The sequence below is a fragment of the Bidens hawaiensis genome, unplaced genomic scaffold (genome assembly GCF_021521415.1).
Source record: "Bidens hawaiensis isolate Kalapana, Puna unplaced genomic scaffold, B.hawaiensis_p1.1 tig00023809_1, whole genome shotgun sequence".
NCBI classification, from domain to species: Eukaryota; Viridiplantae; Streptophyta; class Magnoliopsida; order Asterales; family Asteraceae; genus Bidens; species Bidens hawaiensis.
In genome coordinates this window covers 80,401-96,953 of record NW_027505038.1, presented here as the reverse complement: position 1 = coordinate 96,953, position 16,553 = coordinate 80,401, and the positions used below count along the sequence as shown (strand labels likewise).

General features: G+C 31.3%; 1 protein-coding gene and 1 pseudogene across 1 annotated transcript; both read right to left on the bottom strand.

The window, feature by feature from the left end:
- Positions 1-247: 247 nt before the first annotated feature.
- On the bottom strand, positions 248-2,052 carry LOC143610073 (em-like protein GEA6). The gene is made up of 2 exons (XM_077084647.1): positions 1,888-2,052; positions 248-540 (listed from the first exon to the last, which is right to left on the bottom strand). Exons 1-2 carry the CDS (start codon positions 2,000-2,002, stop codon positions 398-400), a joined length of 258 nt encoding a protein of 85 aa, XP_076940762.1. The 5' UTR covers positions 2,003-2,052; the 3' UTR covers positions 248-397.
- A 7,526-nt stretch (positions 2,053-9,578) lies between these two features.
- LOC143610077 (LOB domain-containing protein 21 pseudogene) lies at positions 9,579-10,528 on the bottom strand (annotated as a pseudogene).
- Between the last annotated feature and the right edge of the window lie 6,025 nt (positions 10,529-16,553).

Here is a 16,553-nt window from a genome sequence, read left to right as displayed (position 1 = left end):
ACATTTTTAGAGATTTCTAATTTAATATAAAAAATCATTTAGAAAAATACTTTGTTCTAAGCAAAGTACATTTTGTACACTTTGAATTTATGACACTTCAAAATTTATTCAGTGACCATGAATTTTTTAAGATATTCCATTTAACTTCAAAATATTTGATTTTTGAATCTAATAATAATTTGATTTCTTTTATCAAATTCTTTTAACACATACTTCTTAATCTGAATACAATCTTAAATTTAGGAAATTTTTCTATATATTACTTTGGGTATAGTGTTCCATTTATTATCACCACACCAAAATCTACAAGCGAAACAAACCATACCATAGTAACCATACCACACACTCACATTACTATTCCACTTATTACCATCACACTAATTAAGTTGCATATAGCTTAGCCAGTCGACTTATCAACGTCGTTCTTCCCACGATCACGGCTGCTTTGATCACCACTGCTTAGACCGCCCTTCCGCCCGATCTCCTGGTATCCTTCGGTTCCTAGCTGTTCCCTTGGCGTCTGCCCTCCTCTACTCCTCCCTTTCAATCATTTAATAATGTAACAAACCAAAAATAAAAAATAAAGAAAACTTAATTTTGCATGACATAAAAACATCTTCTACTCGTCAGTTTTGAGTATGAGAAAATGATCAAAATGTCCATATAATCGGTCAATGTCGATATAATGCCCACTAGGAGTGAGCATATTAACCGTCATAACCGTTAAGCGAACCATAACCGAACCGATTTTAACCGATAACCGGTGGTCAATTTAATAAATTTTGAGATCCACCAAATGCGGGTTGGTTTTGGTTAAAGATAATTCCAAAACCCGCCATAACCGAACCACCCCATTTATATAACCGTTAATCAAGAAATAGGGGTCTGAAAATTGGTATTAGTGTATGAGCGGGACATTTATAACTCTTTGGCTTCAATAGACGTTTCGTAGTGTGTGGTTTGTAGCATATATTTCTACACTTACACCTATTAGGATTTAGGCCAATAATATTAGTGATTGTGATTAGTGGTTACCATGTTCATTCAATCTTCCAATATTACTTGTCTGTTTGGAATTGCCAATTACCAGCCATTTCAACTCTTCATACTATCAATTAGCTCATATTAAAAAATTGCACTAAAAAACGATATATTCTAATTCCACAATTCAGTTTAGCGACTATTCACAATCATGGCATTTTTTTTAAATATTTGGTACAAAGGTTTTGCGCCCAATTATATTTATTTTGGTCACGGTTAACCGACCCATAACCAACTCGTTATGATCTTCAAAACCAATTAACCAAAACCGCCACAACGGATCGGATATGGTTATGATTATCTATTAACCGATATAACGGTTATGGTTATGAGTTTGGTAAAAAAAAACTGCCCCATGAACACCCCTGATGCCCACATTGATCATTTATTAAATGAGATTCTTAACCAACAAGCATATGCAAGTATGCAACATACTTGTCTAAAATAAATATCATCGAATCGAAAGCCAAAAAAACCTTGTCCCAAAATAAATGTTATCGGACGCTTAAGTAATCTCGTTGGCTCTGACGATTTTCTTTTAGTAAAAACTACTAACACAATGGCTCTATTACCGTGACAAAATTTGGTTGGTTAAGTACGTAATGATTAAAAAGTAATATAGTGGACGATTTTTAGAGTTTTAGACGGATATAGACATTTTGGTCATTATCCCGTTTATCTTTTGTGTGGACAACTAATGTTATCAATCAATGTAGTTTTAAAATATCAGGTTTTGCAATTTAAAATATGATAACGGCATAACTTGTTGCATGCTTGCATTCTGTTTTGATGTAATAACTACTTTTCAGTTTAAAACAATATAATTTTCTCAATTCTATAAATTACCTTCAGCAAGGTTTTGTTGAGCCTCATAGCTTTTGCCTCCGGTGCCACCCGGCACCACCGTCTCTCCTCTCCTAGCTCTATCATCCAACTCCTTGTGTTGCTGTTCCGACGTCATACCTTGTAGCGATTATTTGTTAAGACTTGGTATGCCTAGCCGTGATGGTTGACGTTTAACAATATAAGATGCTTTTATATGTATAGATTAATGATGAGCAACTAGACTCCATTATGATGTGGCGTTGGAAGAGATGAATCAATGGCCACGTAAAGGATGGTGGTTCGATAGGAAGCTGTAATGCAGACACGTATGGAATGTGTTCTTCTTGGGAGTCGATCATGAGCGGACAAAGATGTGAGTTCAATATTCGTGTTCTTTGTTTGTTTTTTTATATATGTCACACGTTTAATGAGTAAACTAGACAAAACTTGATTTGTCGATTGTATGACCTACGGATTTACTTGGTTTGGGTGCTATAGAAATCCTTTATAAATTTATATAACAAAATTAGAAGACTATGTAGTGACTTAGTTATAAGAGTTTAAATAGTCAATATCTCTAATAAAATAAAAGTTTTCTTTTATAGTTTAGTTAATTTTATTCTCTTTCATTCGCAATTAGTAAACTCGAATTTATATATTTAACCTAATATTAGGGTATAAGATAGCGCGACACTTGACACGTACACCTAAAAATATTTCATCTCTCATATGTCCCCTATTCCTCTATATCATTCCTCTCCTCCCCTCATGTACCAATTTTTTGGGTGGTTCTTCAACAATAATTTCACTCTACGTTCTTTCATTCATTTCACTATCTCTTTCGTTTACTTCATCTTCTTTCTCTTTCTAAAAATACTGAAGAAATAAAACATTTCACTATCTCTTTCGTTTACTTCATCTTCTTTCTCTTTCTAAAAATACTGAAGAATCTTTTATTGAAGATAGTCTTATAACATGTGAATCATATACTTCATATAATTTTTTTTGAACCTTGTGAACCATTTTATATAGATGCTAATACATTTACTATAATTAATGAGAAACTTTGTTTGTTCTATGAAAATTCATTTATATAGAAAAATTACTAATTTTGTATTCTTATTTATTGAGATCATATTGTTTTTGTTGATATCTCTCTCTATATATATATATACTAGTTTTTATCTCCCGTATTACGGGGTTGTTTTATATTATTTTTTTTAATATTTAATATTTTTTGAATTTTTATATTTTTATTGTATGAAAGTTAATAACATACTTATGGTTTGATGATAAATTGTTTCACAAATAAATGAGATTTTATAACCCGGTTTAAAAGCTATATGAGTTTGATGAGACCCAAGACTCGTTTATTTTTTACTACAAAATTGATTTATTAATTATAAATAATATATATATATATAAGTCAGATATTAATTTTGGGTAAATTCCTACTTTATAGGATTTTTAAATCAAATATTTGGTGAGATTAGTTTTAATTTAATGAGATGTTATAATCCGTTTAAGAAATATTTGGATTTGATAAGACCCATACCCATGAATTTGGGTTAAATGCATGAGAAGCCTTCATTTAAAAATCAAGCAAATCTGGTGACTCCAAAAAAGGGGGAAGCGACCACATCGCGACAAATAGGATTTTTGGGTTTTAGTTTATATATATTATAGATATATATACTTCTAAAGTTAGTTTATTTGATTGGGGGCGGCATGAGATTGTATCCTACCTTGACAGCCTTGTCAAAAACCAAACGTCCAGGTTTCATCGCTAAACGGGAGTCACTGCGTCAGATCCTTAAGTCTCACGCGGCTTTGAATAAAGCTTACAAATATATACTTCAAGCTATCGCATCAGTGACTTTTTTTGGGATATGGATGCCTTCAATGGCTATAAGGGTATCCAAAATAAAAATGAGATGGATTTTACTGTCCAATTACTCCCAACCATTCTTTTAGTCCCAAGCCTGTTAAAGAAAAAGATAATTTATAACAAAGTTTTAGTGCTATTGATTCTTAGGTGTTGTGTTTTTCCTCTCTGTTACCAGCCTACTGGTATTAGTGGACTAGGACTGATTTGTAATACCGAACCATAGGTAGAACCTTTCGCTCAGTATTAATTGATAATTGAACATAGCATCTAAGACTACATTAATCGAGGATACACGAAAGAAGGAAAGGCTAAGAACAATATTAACAAATCTACCAAAGTGTCACTCGGCTTGGTTGAATGGGAAGTACTGATGTAATTTTAATTTCAAATGTTTTTTGTTTTAATCGGGGTGTATTTGGTATGATGGTATCTTGCCCTTGCTAGGTCATTTTTAACAAAATTCTTTGTTGACCACTACACTTTTAATCAATGTTTTAAAAACCGGTTTGAACCAGCCGTTCAACCGGTTGAACCGGATTTCAGGGGCAAACCCGGTATATTATACCCGGTTTATTTGAGCGGTTTTATAGGACATCGAACCGGCCGGTTTTCATTGAAAACCGGTTCATACCGGTAAACCGGTTTAAAGCCCACCGGATTTTTAATTTTTTTTAGGCTCATTTTGTTTTACATTACAATTAAGTTAAACATTAACCTAGATAGCGTCCATCACCCTTTCACAATATATTAAGTTAAAAAATAACCTACCAGGCCCCTTTCACTCATCCATCACCATTTGAAGTTTTGAACTACTAATCTACTATAGTGCTATGAAGGTCTGTTCTTATTTTCTAAAGCATATTGTGTTATTGAGCGATCGTGAACTCGATGCATACAACACCCTAATGGCATGAATCTATTGTGCGTCTTTATTTTAAAAAAACTTTGTTTAAAAGTCGATGCTTTTGTATTGTTTTTTGAGTATGGATTAATTTTTGGATGGTATTTTATATGCATTTATATAAAATTATAGGGTAAACTAGACAGTTCGGTTGAACCTCTCGGTACAATCCGGTTTTTTAGTATAATCCGGTACGAATAAAATACTGGTTTTTAAAACATTGCTTTTAATTAACAAAAAAAATGTATATATAGTAAGATTATAGGACTTATTTTCTAATGGAAATTTTGAATCGATGCAAATTTACTATTTTTTTTATGAAAAGTCAATTAAATCTTTATAAAAGAAAATTTAGTTTCTTTAAAGTTCATTTTCATAAAAACTTATATATGGAATTATGGATCCATGTTTTTCTAAAAATTAGATTTGCAATTATTTTAGGTTTCCCAACGTTTAATGCAAAACATCATCCGTCTTCAACTTGCACCATAGTCATCTCCCACCGTTCCACCACCGTTCAACAGAACAATGATAGGCGGTTTGCGGTAACGATGGCCGGAGGGAGAGATTTCAGCACATAAAACTTGTATTAACAATCATAAATTACAGCTAAAACAAACCAGACCACACATTCCTTTTTATTATCGGTACGTAATATTAAAGACACAAAACAACTGATCAGCCAGTCGACTCATCAACGTCGATTCTTCACCGATGTGCCCGCGAGTACCGCTGCTTTGATCACTGCCACCTTTCACCTCCTGCTCTCTTTTTTCTTGCTTATTCCTTCCTCCCACCTGTCCTCTGCTCTTCCCTTCCAATCAAGGTTTTATAACAAATTACTACACAAATTTAATATCTCACGACATAAATCATGCATGCATATGTTTTGATCTATTCACCAATCTTAGAGCATGTTTGGGATTGCTTCTTAAAAGTACTTATGGCTTTTTGAAGAGATAAAATATCCAAAATGCTCCTCCAAAAGCACCTAAAAGCTCCAATTTTGGAGCTTTTAGGTGCTTTTGGAGGGGCATTTTGGATATTTTGCCTCTTCAAAAAGCCATAAGCACTTTTAAGAAGCAATCCCAAACACCCCTTAGTATTTAGGGAGTGTTTGGGTAAGCTTTTAAAAATGTTTTTTTTGCTTATTTGCTTTTTAAAAAGCAAAAACAACCTTTGAAAAGATTTGAAGCTTTTGGAAGAACTTTGTCAAACATATTTTGCTTTTCAACCATCAAAAAAGCAAATAAGCAAGTTTTAAAAGCGCACCAAACACCCCCTTATTATATACGTGTTAATCAAGCTATGCCTACACCAACCCATCTGATTTCACGTCATCAAACGGCAGTTCATAAAACACTCAGACAGTTGTTTTGAAAAGAAAATAAATCAATATTTAAAATTATTGGTCAGAATAGCCTTTTAAGTTTTAAATAATATTACAATATTAGAACGGCCGTTTTGACCGTTGTGTCAAACTTTGAAATTATTGATCAAAACTGTTGTTGACATTGAACAACCATTCATATCATATAATAGAAGGTCAAATTTTTAATATTTTTTAAAACGGCTGTAAGCTCTTTTTTTCTGAAAGGACGTTTGAAACTGTGTGTGTTTTAAATTTACCTTCAGAAGGGTGCTGTTGAGCCTGGCCGCTTACTCCGCGTGCACCGCAAGGCGCCATTGTCGCTGTATCATCTAACTTCTTCTGCTGTTGTTGGGACGCCATCTCTTGTGATGATTGACACTCAACAAGATCGAATGCTTATATATACAGCTAGGCATCTAATAGATAGATGTTGAGCAATTTGATACGGTTGATGATGCGGTGACAGAGGAGGTATTTGGTGAATAGATGGCCACGTAAATGACGGTGGTTTTGTAAGTAAACTTTTGTTCCGACACGTATGAAAACGAGATTCCACAAATTTTTAGTTCATGAAATAATATCATGATAGTCCTGTCTCTTTTTTAAAAAGATGTGCATGCAGGTTTTTGGATTGAGAACGCATACAATGTAACCCTTCAATGTTTTAAAAATATTAGAGCACTCACAATAACAAACCTTTGTTAAAAAATTAAAAACTATATATGTATATATATACATATATAACATGTATGTGTGTGTATGCGGAGGAGTGGGGACCATCATCGTCCGTTTGCTCGTCTGTAGAAGCAAACCTGGTATGTGGACATGAGGACATTAGCTGCACTTTCGTCCGCCTCATTTATGGCATTTTTGTTGTCGTTGTGCATGCTCTTAGTAACACAAGACTCGTATTGACGACATGTTTTCGGGATAGGCTATGCTGACGACATTTTGGTTAGTGTCGTCGCTAAAAAATCGACACATCAAAATCAGATTGTTATAGCTTATGTAATGTTACCGAAAAGTTATTTAAGTGAGGTGAATCTCTTTCTAGTTTCTAACCAAACATTATATTCCCTCATTTTCGTTATATTCTCTTTAAAATAAATCAACTTTATATCCTATCAATCTTCAAGTTTCTATGAGTTTCTTCTCTTACAAAGTTCTAAGAGTAGAGTGAAATGCAGTTTTTGTTATGTGCTTTGTTTAAATTTGCTATTTCTGTTCATAATTTCATTTTCATTGCAATCAACTTACAAACGATACAAACAACTAGACAAACATGTTGAGAATATAATGTAGAAAATAAAAGGTTTGTGTTAATGTACATACAACTACAGAATAAAAGTGTCTAAAGGAAAACTAAATTATATTTTTAATGAATATTTGAGAAAAATGAAAAGGATAGTGTGTCATCTCGTGTCATAATGATGATGTAATAGCAATGCCGACTCATTAATTTCTTTTACTTTTTGAAAAGCAATTAGGATGGAAAGCTTTTATGTATTATTAAGAGCATTCTCTTTCTATCCCACAAATTTACGTGAGGGTGTTTGTAAATTATAGGGTATGGTTTGAGTGATTTTGAGTGTAAATTATAGGGTGGAAAGAGAAAATGTAGTGATTTTTTATAAATTTTGGAAAACCAAGTTTGTCCGTCTTTATTTTTATTATTTGTTGAATTGATTGTGAGTAGATGAAAAGGAAAACTGTAATGATAAAAGTATAAAAAAATATTATTCAATTAAACATGAGAGATAAATGTAGTGTATTTTAGTGTAATTATAGATATAGAGATGTTGGATAGGTTGAGAATGTTCTAACTTACTACTAGTTTGGGTTAAATTTGGATACACCACTTTGATTATTTACTTGACTGTTGTAAATACCATAAATTCATTATCTTTTCAAATAGCATTATTCCATGAGGGTTGTTTGCTTACATCTGAACGTAAGAGGAGGACATCTGATTTGGTCATTGTTCGGAGCGTTTGGTTTCAAAAAGAAAAACACATGAATAGAGCAAAATTGGGTTTGCATCGATCAGCTCATAATCGATTAGATATGATTAAAACAAATTGCCCCTTATTTTCATTTATACTTTCACTTAAACGTTATCCTCTTTAATTTCTATTTATAGAAATCTTAAAAGTTTCTAATATAACATGTGGTGTGCCACAATATGACTTTCCTTTGATATACCACTATAATACTCTCCCCCGTTGTCCTACTTTAACATGATCCTCCAACATGCCTCAATAGTATATATCTTCCTTTGATGCCCAACTTTAGCATCCTCTTCCAATGTACCTATCACTTTCATATGGTAGGATCATGCACAATTTGTTTATGCAAACTATGTTGATACAACTATTTTGACACTTTGAAGATGTGCTTAAACTACGTGATAAATAAAACAAAGACACGAAATGATGGTTTCCTGTATCAGAAGAAATTATTGATTACATAGGATTCCAAAAGAGGAAAGAGATATTACTGCGGTAGTATATATAAGTGCATATGCGAGTAATGTTGAATGCTACAATTATAAAGAAACAAACTGTATGAAAGTTTTTTACCCTTAATTTCATGAAGATTTGGATATATTGTAATACTCGAAGGAAAAAAAAGGGTCGATGAAGGTGATCTAAACGTGCTTGAAAATCATGGCATGACTCATGAGTTCATATTGTCGGAGATTAATGAACTTTGTGTTGCACATTGAACGAAAAGGAACACCTGAGATCAATCTCGTAACAAAATATATATATGAAGATAAAGATTGACGATATATATGTAGTGTTCACATCAAGCTTCATGATGAACATGTGAAAACCTCTTTGAATGTAAATTATGTCAAATATTTTGACTATGGATATATATTTCCTAGAGTATTGTGAGACAGACTAGACTGACTACTTGACTAGTTCTCCTAGGGATGAAAAAGTTGGTGGATATATGTTTTTTGGAGGGAAGTTTTTGACTTAGATTTTGTTGAGTTTTACTAATTGATATGGCTTGATGAGAAAGTAATTTTAGGGAATTGTTTGAAGAGCAATGTGTTTTATTTTGGTACCTATCTGACTGGAAGAGGATTTTGTTTCATAAATATAAAAGTTGAATAATCATTTAAAAACCACACTCTTCTCGCAAGATACTAGATACACACACTTTATCTTTCATATCAATCCATCAATCATGCAATATACAGACGTGTATCTCAATAACGGCATATATCATGTTGCATGCCCTATACGACATATAAAGCCATATACATGTGTATAAATTACAGCTTTATACGTGTGTATACAGTTTTATATATGCATAGCTCTATATGATCGTATAACATCAAATCGTACACCCATACATGGTCATATAACATAAAAAAATAGGGGATAATTGGTAACGTCAGGAGTTGTGTAGAGTGACTATTATTATATATTTTAGAAAAGGACAATTCGTATTTATGATAATTCTAACTTCTAAAGTGATTATTATTGATACAAAGAGACATAATGATCTATACTTGTAACCATATAAATTATTCAACCAAATATTGATTGCTTTATGCATAGAAGAGCACAATTGCACTTGGATAGCACATGGAAGGGGGACAAAAGAAGAGCATCTCTTTGGACATTTTTCCAAGATCAATAATTACAAAAAATAAAATAAAATAAATAATAAATAAAATAATCCATCAAGTCACAGTCTTATTGCTTCAAATCCACAGAAAAACCAAAATTTATGCATGATCCAAACTAACATATAATTTCACAATGGATTATACTAGCTAGTTAAATCCCTAAATTAATAATGATACAAGAGGTTGGGAGAACACAAGGCTCTAGGTTTCATATACAAAGTTAAACATTGGAGTTCGACTTGTCATGGAAAAGGGTGTTGATGAAACTCAGCGGTCAATCCACCCTCATCCACCACAAAGTCGTCAAAAGACGACATGTCAAATTCACCATCCAACATCAAGAATGGTGAATTAGTGGAACAAGAAGCATAAGATGTTCTTGAGGAGCATCGAGCTAGTCGAGCTTTAGCCACGGCTAGATCATGTTGTAGTTGAAACATCCTATCTTGTAAAGACGTTATTGCACCAATGCACCCATATACAGGGTCTTTTAGTCGCTCTTCGGCCTCAAACACCAAGGAATCGACGGCATCTTGTCTTTGTGAATTGGGGACCTCATTTAGAATCTTGGTGACATTGCTTGCTCCGAAGACCTTGTGGACCTTGGCGAACCTTTTGGGTTCATCGGCTTGAAAATAAGGTGCCAAAAGGCAGTCGGAGGCGCATCTCCGCTTCATGAGCTTGCATGCTGCACAAGAAGAACTTGATCGTGGCTCTTGGCTTCTCATGGATTGGCTTTGTTCACCTTCTCCTATATATCTTTGCCAATATATGTATATATAGCGTTTGATAGGGGATAAGCTTTGTTTAGTGAACCTTCCTACCCAAACAAATACTTTGTGTTGCTTTAATATATGTGACTATCCTTGTTATATATAGTAGTTTTTTTTCTTTTTAAATATAAATTGTAAGTTTTGTTTTGTAAAAAAAATGTGTGGAAGTTGAATATGGGATGGATCATAAATGTTATTCTTATGTATATTAATTACACGTGCGCGCGCGCATATATATATATAATATTAATAATAAGAATACGAATAAAAATATAAATTTAAAAAATCTAGACAATTTTTTAAAATATTGTGTAATATCAATTAGAAAAAAAATGATGAAGTGTTAGTCAGGAAAATTAAAGTCTATTAGTCAATATATTATACAAAGTTGAAATAAAAAGTTAATTATAACCCATTAATAATGTTATATTGTTCTCTAAAGTGTATGTGTAGGTAAACAAACATTTCATCAAAGCATATATACAATACCAATTACTAAAGTTTAACAAATAAACAATGATTTTATAACTTCAAAATTCCTACCAAAAAACTGCACAAAATTTCTAACACCACATATAACTAGTTTTCAGTATTTGCCTTTTGCTTTGTTGCAAAACTGTATCAAGTTAATAAAACGTTGACCATATCTCCTAAACGATGAGGTTAGAGGGGGGACATATGATGGTTCATCTTCATAAAGGAATGGATGAGACTAAGTGTGGCCTCATAAGATTAGATGGGTCATCATAGTTGCTTATAAACTTTAAAAAGAAAGAAAATCACATTAAAATTGTGATTGTGCAGAGATAGGAACAAATATGGTAAATTCATAATTTCAAAATTCAAGACAGATACTCAGTTATATGATAAGTTTTTATAAGTATTATGTGTATCATACGAGTATGATATTATTTATATCCGACCTTATTAATCATACATATTCATTTACCCATACTATAACCGTAAACATATTCTTTCTTTTTAGTTTTTTTATCCTTTGGTAATAGAAAAATCTATTACTTCAATAGCGTTTTAATTTCATTTTTCAACTTTCCTTTAATAAATTATATAAAATTAGAATAGTAAGAAATATACATGAGAATTTCATCGGTTAGTTTTAACAAAGTAACACGTATACATAAATACCAGTGAAGATAATCAATACCCGATGGGCATTGAGTAATCAGACATTTGATGAGTATAAACCTGCAGGAGCATTTATATTTAATTAGAATATTTTATTTTGTTAGTATCTTTTATTATTTTGTGTTTATCTCGTTTCCTAGTTTATCATTTTTCATGTTTAGTATAAGTAGAGATCCAAGGTTGTTTAGATAGTCAGTTTTTGATTAAGTTTTATATTAAAAGAACATTGTTCTTGAACCTTTGGTTAGATTTTATCGTTTTTGATTAATCATGAGTCTCTCGAGCCATTGGTTGCTTCCGAAACTGCATCACCATATATGATAGATGTGAAATAATCCGATTTAACACTATGATTTTCAATCCTTGTCTCATCATGATCCTATTGTAATATTCCCTATTGTTATATTTGAAGTTTATTATAATGAGCCTTACAAGTCACAACCAAAGACCTAAATTCATAAAGTTGATGCATCCACAAGAAGGAAGCTTATAATGCCCTCAAGCCCCTACAAATACATTGGTTTAGACACCTACAATCACTTGTTTGACCCGACCGAGCATCATTGCTAAAGCATTATTAAATAATCTTTAATTGTTAGTTTTAACCAATTATATAAGAAAAGTGAGTGAAACATATTTATGCATTGAACAATATCACAACGAATTAAAGGTACCAAAAATATTTGGTCTATAGTGATCTATTTTCCCAACATCACTACTAGAGTATTGTTGCTTTTCTATGCATATTTTTCCTAAAAATGTGTAAGAAACTACAGTCTCTGTAACATTGACAATAAAAAGAAAAATTGACAGAAAATACCTTGTAAGAACCGGTTAGATAGGATAGGGGTCCGAGGGTGGGAGAACCGGTTCGGTTCCCTAACCGGTTCGAGCCTAGAACCGGTTTAAAAGGGGGTTTTGAATATAGGAACCGGTTAGGAACTGGTTCCGGTTCCTAGTCCCAAACCGTTTTGAACATCTCTAGTTATAAGAGAAGAAGATATGATATGTTTTAACACAAGAGAAAAAAGAATAGCGCGGACTCTTATCCTCTTTTTCAAAAGCGGACTCTTATCCTCTTTTTCAAAAGAAAAAGGAAAAGGAGAAACCCTCTACTAATAAATTTAATTAAACACAAAAAATAATAATACCATAAGCTTTTGTCTGACATAATAATAATATGTTTTTACTATTTCAATAATATACTTTCCTTATTAAGTAATTAAAATACCGCGGCTTAAATTATATAAATAGATCTCCTTTTCCAAAAATGAATTGATTGAATTATAATGTCATTGTTCTTTGCATTTAATCTACGTTGAAATACACAATATATAATATTAAAGTATATTTATGGTGGCACGTGTTATTGTAGGAATTAAATTCCTGAACACAGACATTTAACAACTTGTAAGTTATAAATACTGTGTAATATTGGTCGTTGGATTTAGACATAGTGGGTGGATTAGATCGTTTCAATAATTTTCGTTTTGTTTACGGTTATTTGCTTAATTTTTTCTGTCATAATCAAATTCAAAAGCAGAGCTTTCAACTTTTTAAACGTTGATTACATGCCGACTGAAAGGTAGAGGTATTTTTTATATGGGTGGGATCCAGTACAAAGAAAAATTCACGTACTAAACATACAAGTAACTTTTTAATTACAGTTTTGAACTAGGGTAATTAAGTTATAAAAATAAAATAGTGTAATAATAATTACTCTAGTCAACAGTTATAGTGTAATAATAATTACTCTAGTGTTCACATAATTACTCAAGTTATTTGTATACTTCTCACAATAAAAGTAATTTGTATTTGATCCAAACCCTATATACAAAGATAATATGATTAACTTATACGTATTCTTATTGCTAAGTAATCATTAAACTTTTAATTTTTATATTATTTTGAACATGGTTGTCAAATGTGACAAATTAGTTAAACATTTAAATGCATTTATGCGGTTATTAGGTTATCACTTATCAGGTTGTAAAATTAAGAAAAGTTCATTCAATTTAAGGGAGACGAGTTGGGGATGGAGAATTGGTGAGCACGACTTGAGCTATAAGCCATGAGATTTGGTTGTTGATAATCATGTTAATTAATTAGGTAGTGATTTTTGTACTAAACTAGTGATATTGTGAATGAAATTAAGATCATTTTGGCTTTTGAAGCATTTGTGACTTTATCAGGAATGGGAACAAGCAAACAAAGTTTATATACACGATATAAACAACCAACATGCATTCCTTTAGTTTATGAACAACGCAGAACAGTTTGATAACAGTTAAGAATGAAAACCGTTAGCTTTTTTTAGCCATTTACACTTTTAATCACTATGTGGTTACTCTAAATAGAACGACTTCTATAATCCCCATGTGCATGACATGATGCATTGGTCCATAAGAAATGTGTTGTTATTATGAATTATAATTATTATGGTTATTAACACCTAAAATAGATTTGGCTTCTTCTCTAAGTTTTCCCATCCCTATATAACATTCTTGTATCTCATTGTATTACATACACATAATTAATGAAATCTCTCCCTTTCTCCCTACATCTCTCTTTCACATGTTTTTGCTATTAGGCTAGTTTCACAACACGTTATCAGCACGAGTTGCTTTTGAAGTTGGATTACATTATAATAAGGCACATACAATCCGGTAATCATTGGGAACCAAGTAACATATTCATTTGCTTCTATTCTACAAAAGGTAACTTACGAACCATTGCCTTCTATTATTTAACTTATGTTCGTATGTATACTATTTGATTTTTGGGTTTTAGCATACATCCATCGGCTGACCTTATATATGCACACTTGTTATTTTGGTTTATCGATTCCACCCAACTGGTTTATTATTGATTTATTGAGGTTAAGATTATTTTTAATATAATATAAGATTTTAAATAAGTTTCTAAAATCTCTCAAATAGTCCATATTTTTTAATATATCAATATATATATTTATTATTTTAATGTTGCACTTTAAATTATAACCGAATATGTGGAAAGATTTATTTGAGACACCTATAATCAAATAAAATTGTGATGTATTTTGAATATTGATTAGTTTGGTATATGAAAAACTCAATTACCTGTTACTTGTGTTTATCGTAATATACGATGACATATGTATAATACTAGTTTTATGTTCTTTGAATTAATTGTTTATTGATAGTTTTTTATGGGAACTCTTGGTGGGTTAGCTGATTTTATAATCATTAAAAAGGAATCAGTTTTATATAAATATAGACTAATTTTAGGTTTCTTATGTTTTGTACAAATAATCAACTCCCTATATTGAAGTTTTCATAAAATTTGAATTTATACAATTTGTTTTATTAATAAACAAATTTAATAATAGTCTAATATCAAATTCATACCAATGTTTGCTATTATTCATTGTTACTTTCATGTGGACTAAAAATTTTTATTCTGAATCTAGAGTAGTTGTGTTGATTTTAAAAGTCAATTCAGTTTGCATAACCAACAAAAGTCGTATGTAGCTTTTTATAAATTAGTCAAACTGATTATTATTATTATTTTTTTTGTAAAATACGATTTTGACTCCATTGAGTCCATTGAGTTTTAATAGATCTATATAGGCTTTCAAATGCTATATTGGGTGAATAATATTAAAAAAATTGATGACTAGATGGTGAATCTCTTACACATATAATATGTGGAATAACTTTTCTCTTTTACATAAACGTGGTGAATATAATGGTCTTACATGAGATCATAACATAAATATACATTTATAAATATACTTGTGATAGGTTATGTCATTATAAATTATATGTAATTAGTTATATATTTGTTTTTTTAATTAAAAACTATAACGATGATGTTAAAAAAGAATTATTATATGAATGAAGTTGTGGTTTATTATTACTTTAACAAAAGTTTATAAACATGATTGAATCATAGTGTTGATTTATATGTAGCATGACACCCCGAAATGTCGAACTCAATAAATTTCATTATCAAGTTATAAAAGGTCATAAGATGTTAGACCAATAATTTATACATGACTCAGAAATACAATTACTTCTTGGCCAATGTTATGTGAAGAGAAAATTGTAAATGAGGTAATATTAAATAAGACAAATTTTATTTGTCACAACTCAAGTATTCTTTCGAAGTAGCAATATGAAGTGTTTGATATGATTTCATATTTTTTGGGTCCGAAAAAGTAATAAAAACCATGAAAGTTGTCAGGTTTACTTATAAGTGAATGTGATGTATATCGATTGTTGTATTGATAGTGATCACTACATATTGAATGTGATATATAGTGATCTCACCCACATTGGGCAAATTTTAATGATGGTCATGTTAATAGTGAGATCAAATGATATTCATGTTAATAATGAGATCGACCACCAGCAGTGGCGAAGATAATGATCGTACACGAGAACAAATGTGAAAATATCAAAAGTGATGTAGCGTCATCATTTGAAACGATAATACATCGTTCTCTCGTGTTTTCTATATTGTGTAAAATAAGCATAATACATATACGATCATAAACCTGAAGTTTATGGATCATGATTATGGCGTGACCGGTTAGACCACACCGAGTTAATGATGTGAAATATATTGAGGAACCGAAAGATTCTTCGAGATAAATGAACATGCAAACTTTGCTCTCAAGTGAAATTACTTATTACCAAGCAAAATAGGGTGCAAATCCATGAATATTATGGAGTTATAAAGGATATGAACATCCTATCATGATACCATTTAGTGTTTTAAATCGATGCATCGTCTAAATGGTTATCAATTTCACAAAAAAAAAATGAAGTTTGTGTGATTTGTGGCTTAGCTAATGAGACAGCAAGCACAATATTCAAGATTTTCATATTTATTTTGGTAAATCACGATGAATTGTATTCCCAAGTTACTGATGATTATTTGAATAAGTTTTGAACTTTCAATAGTTTGTGTTAATA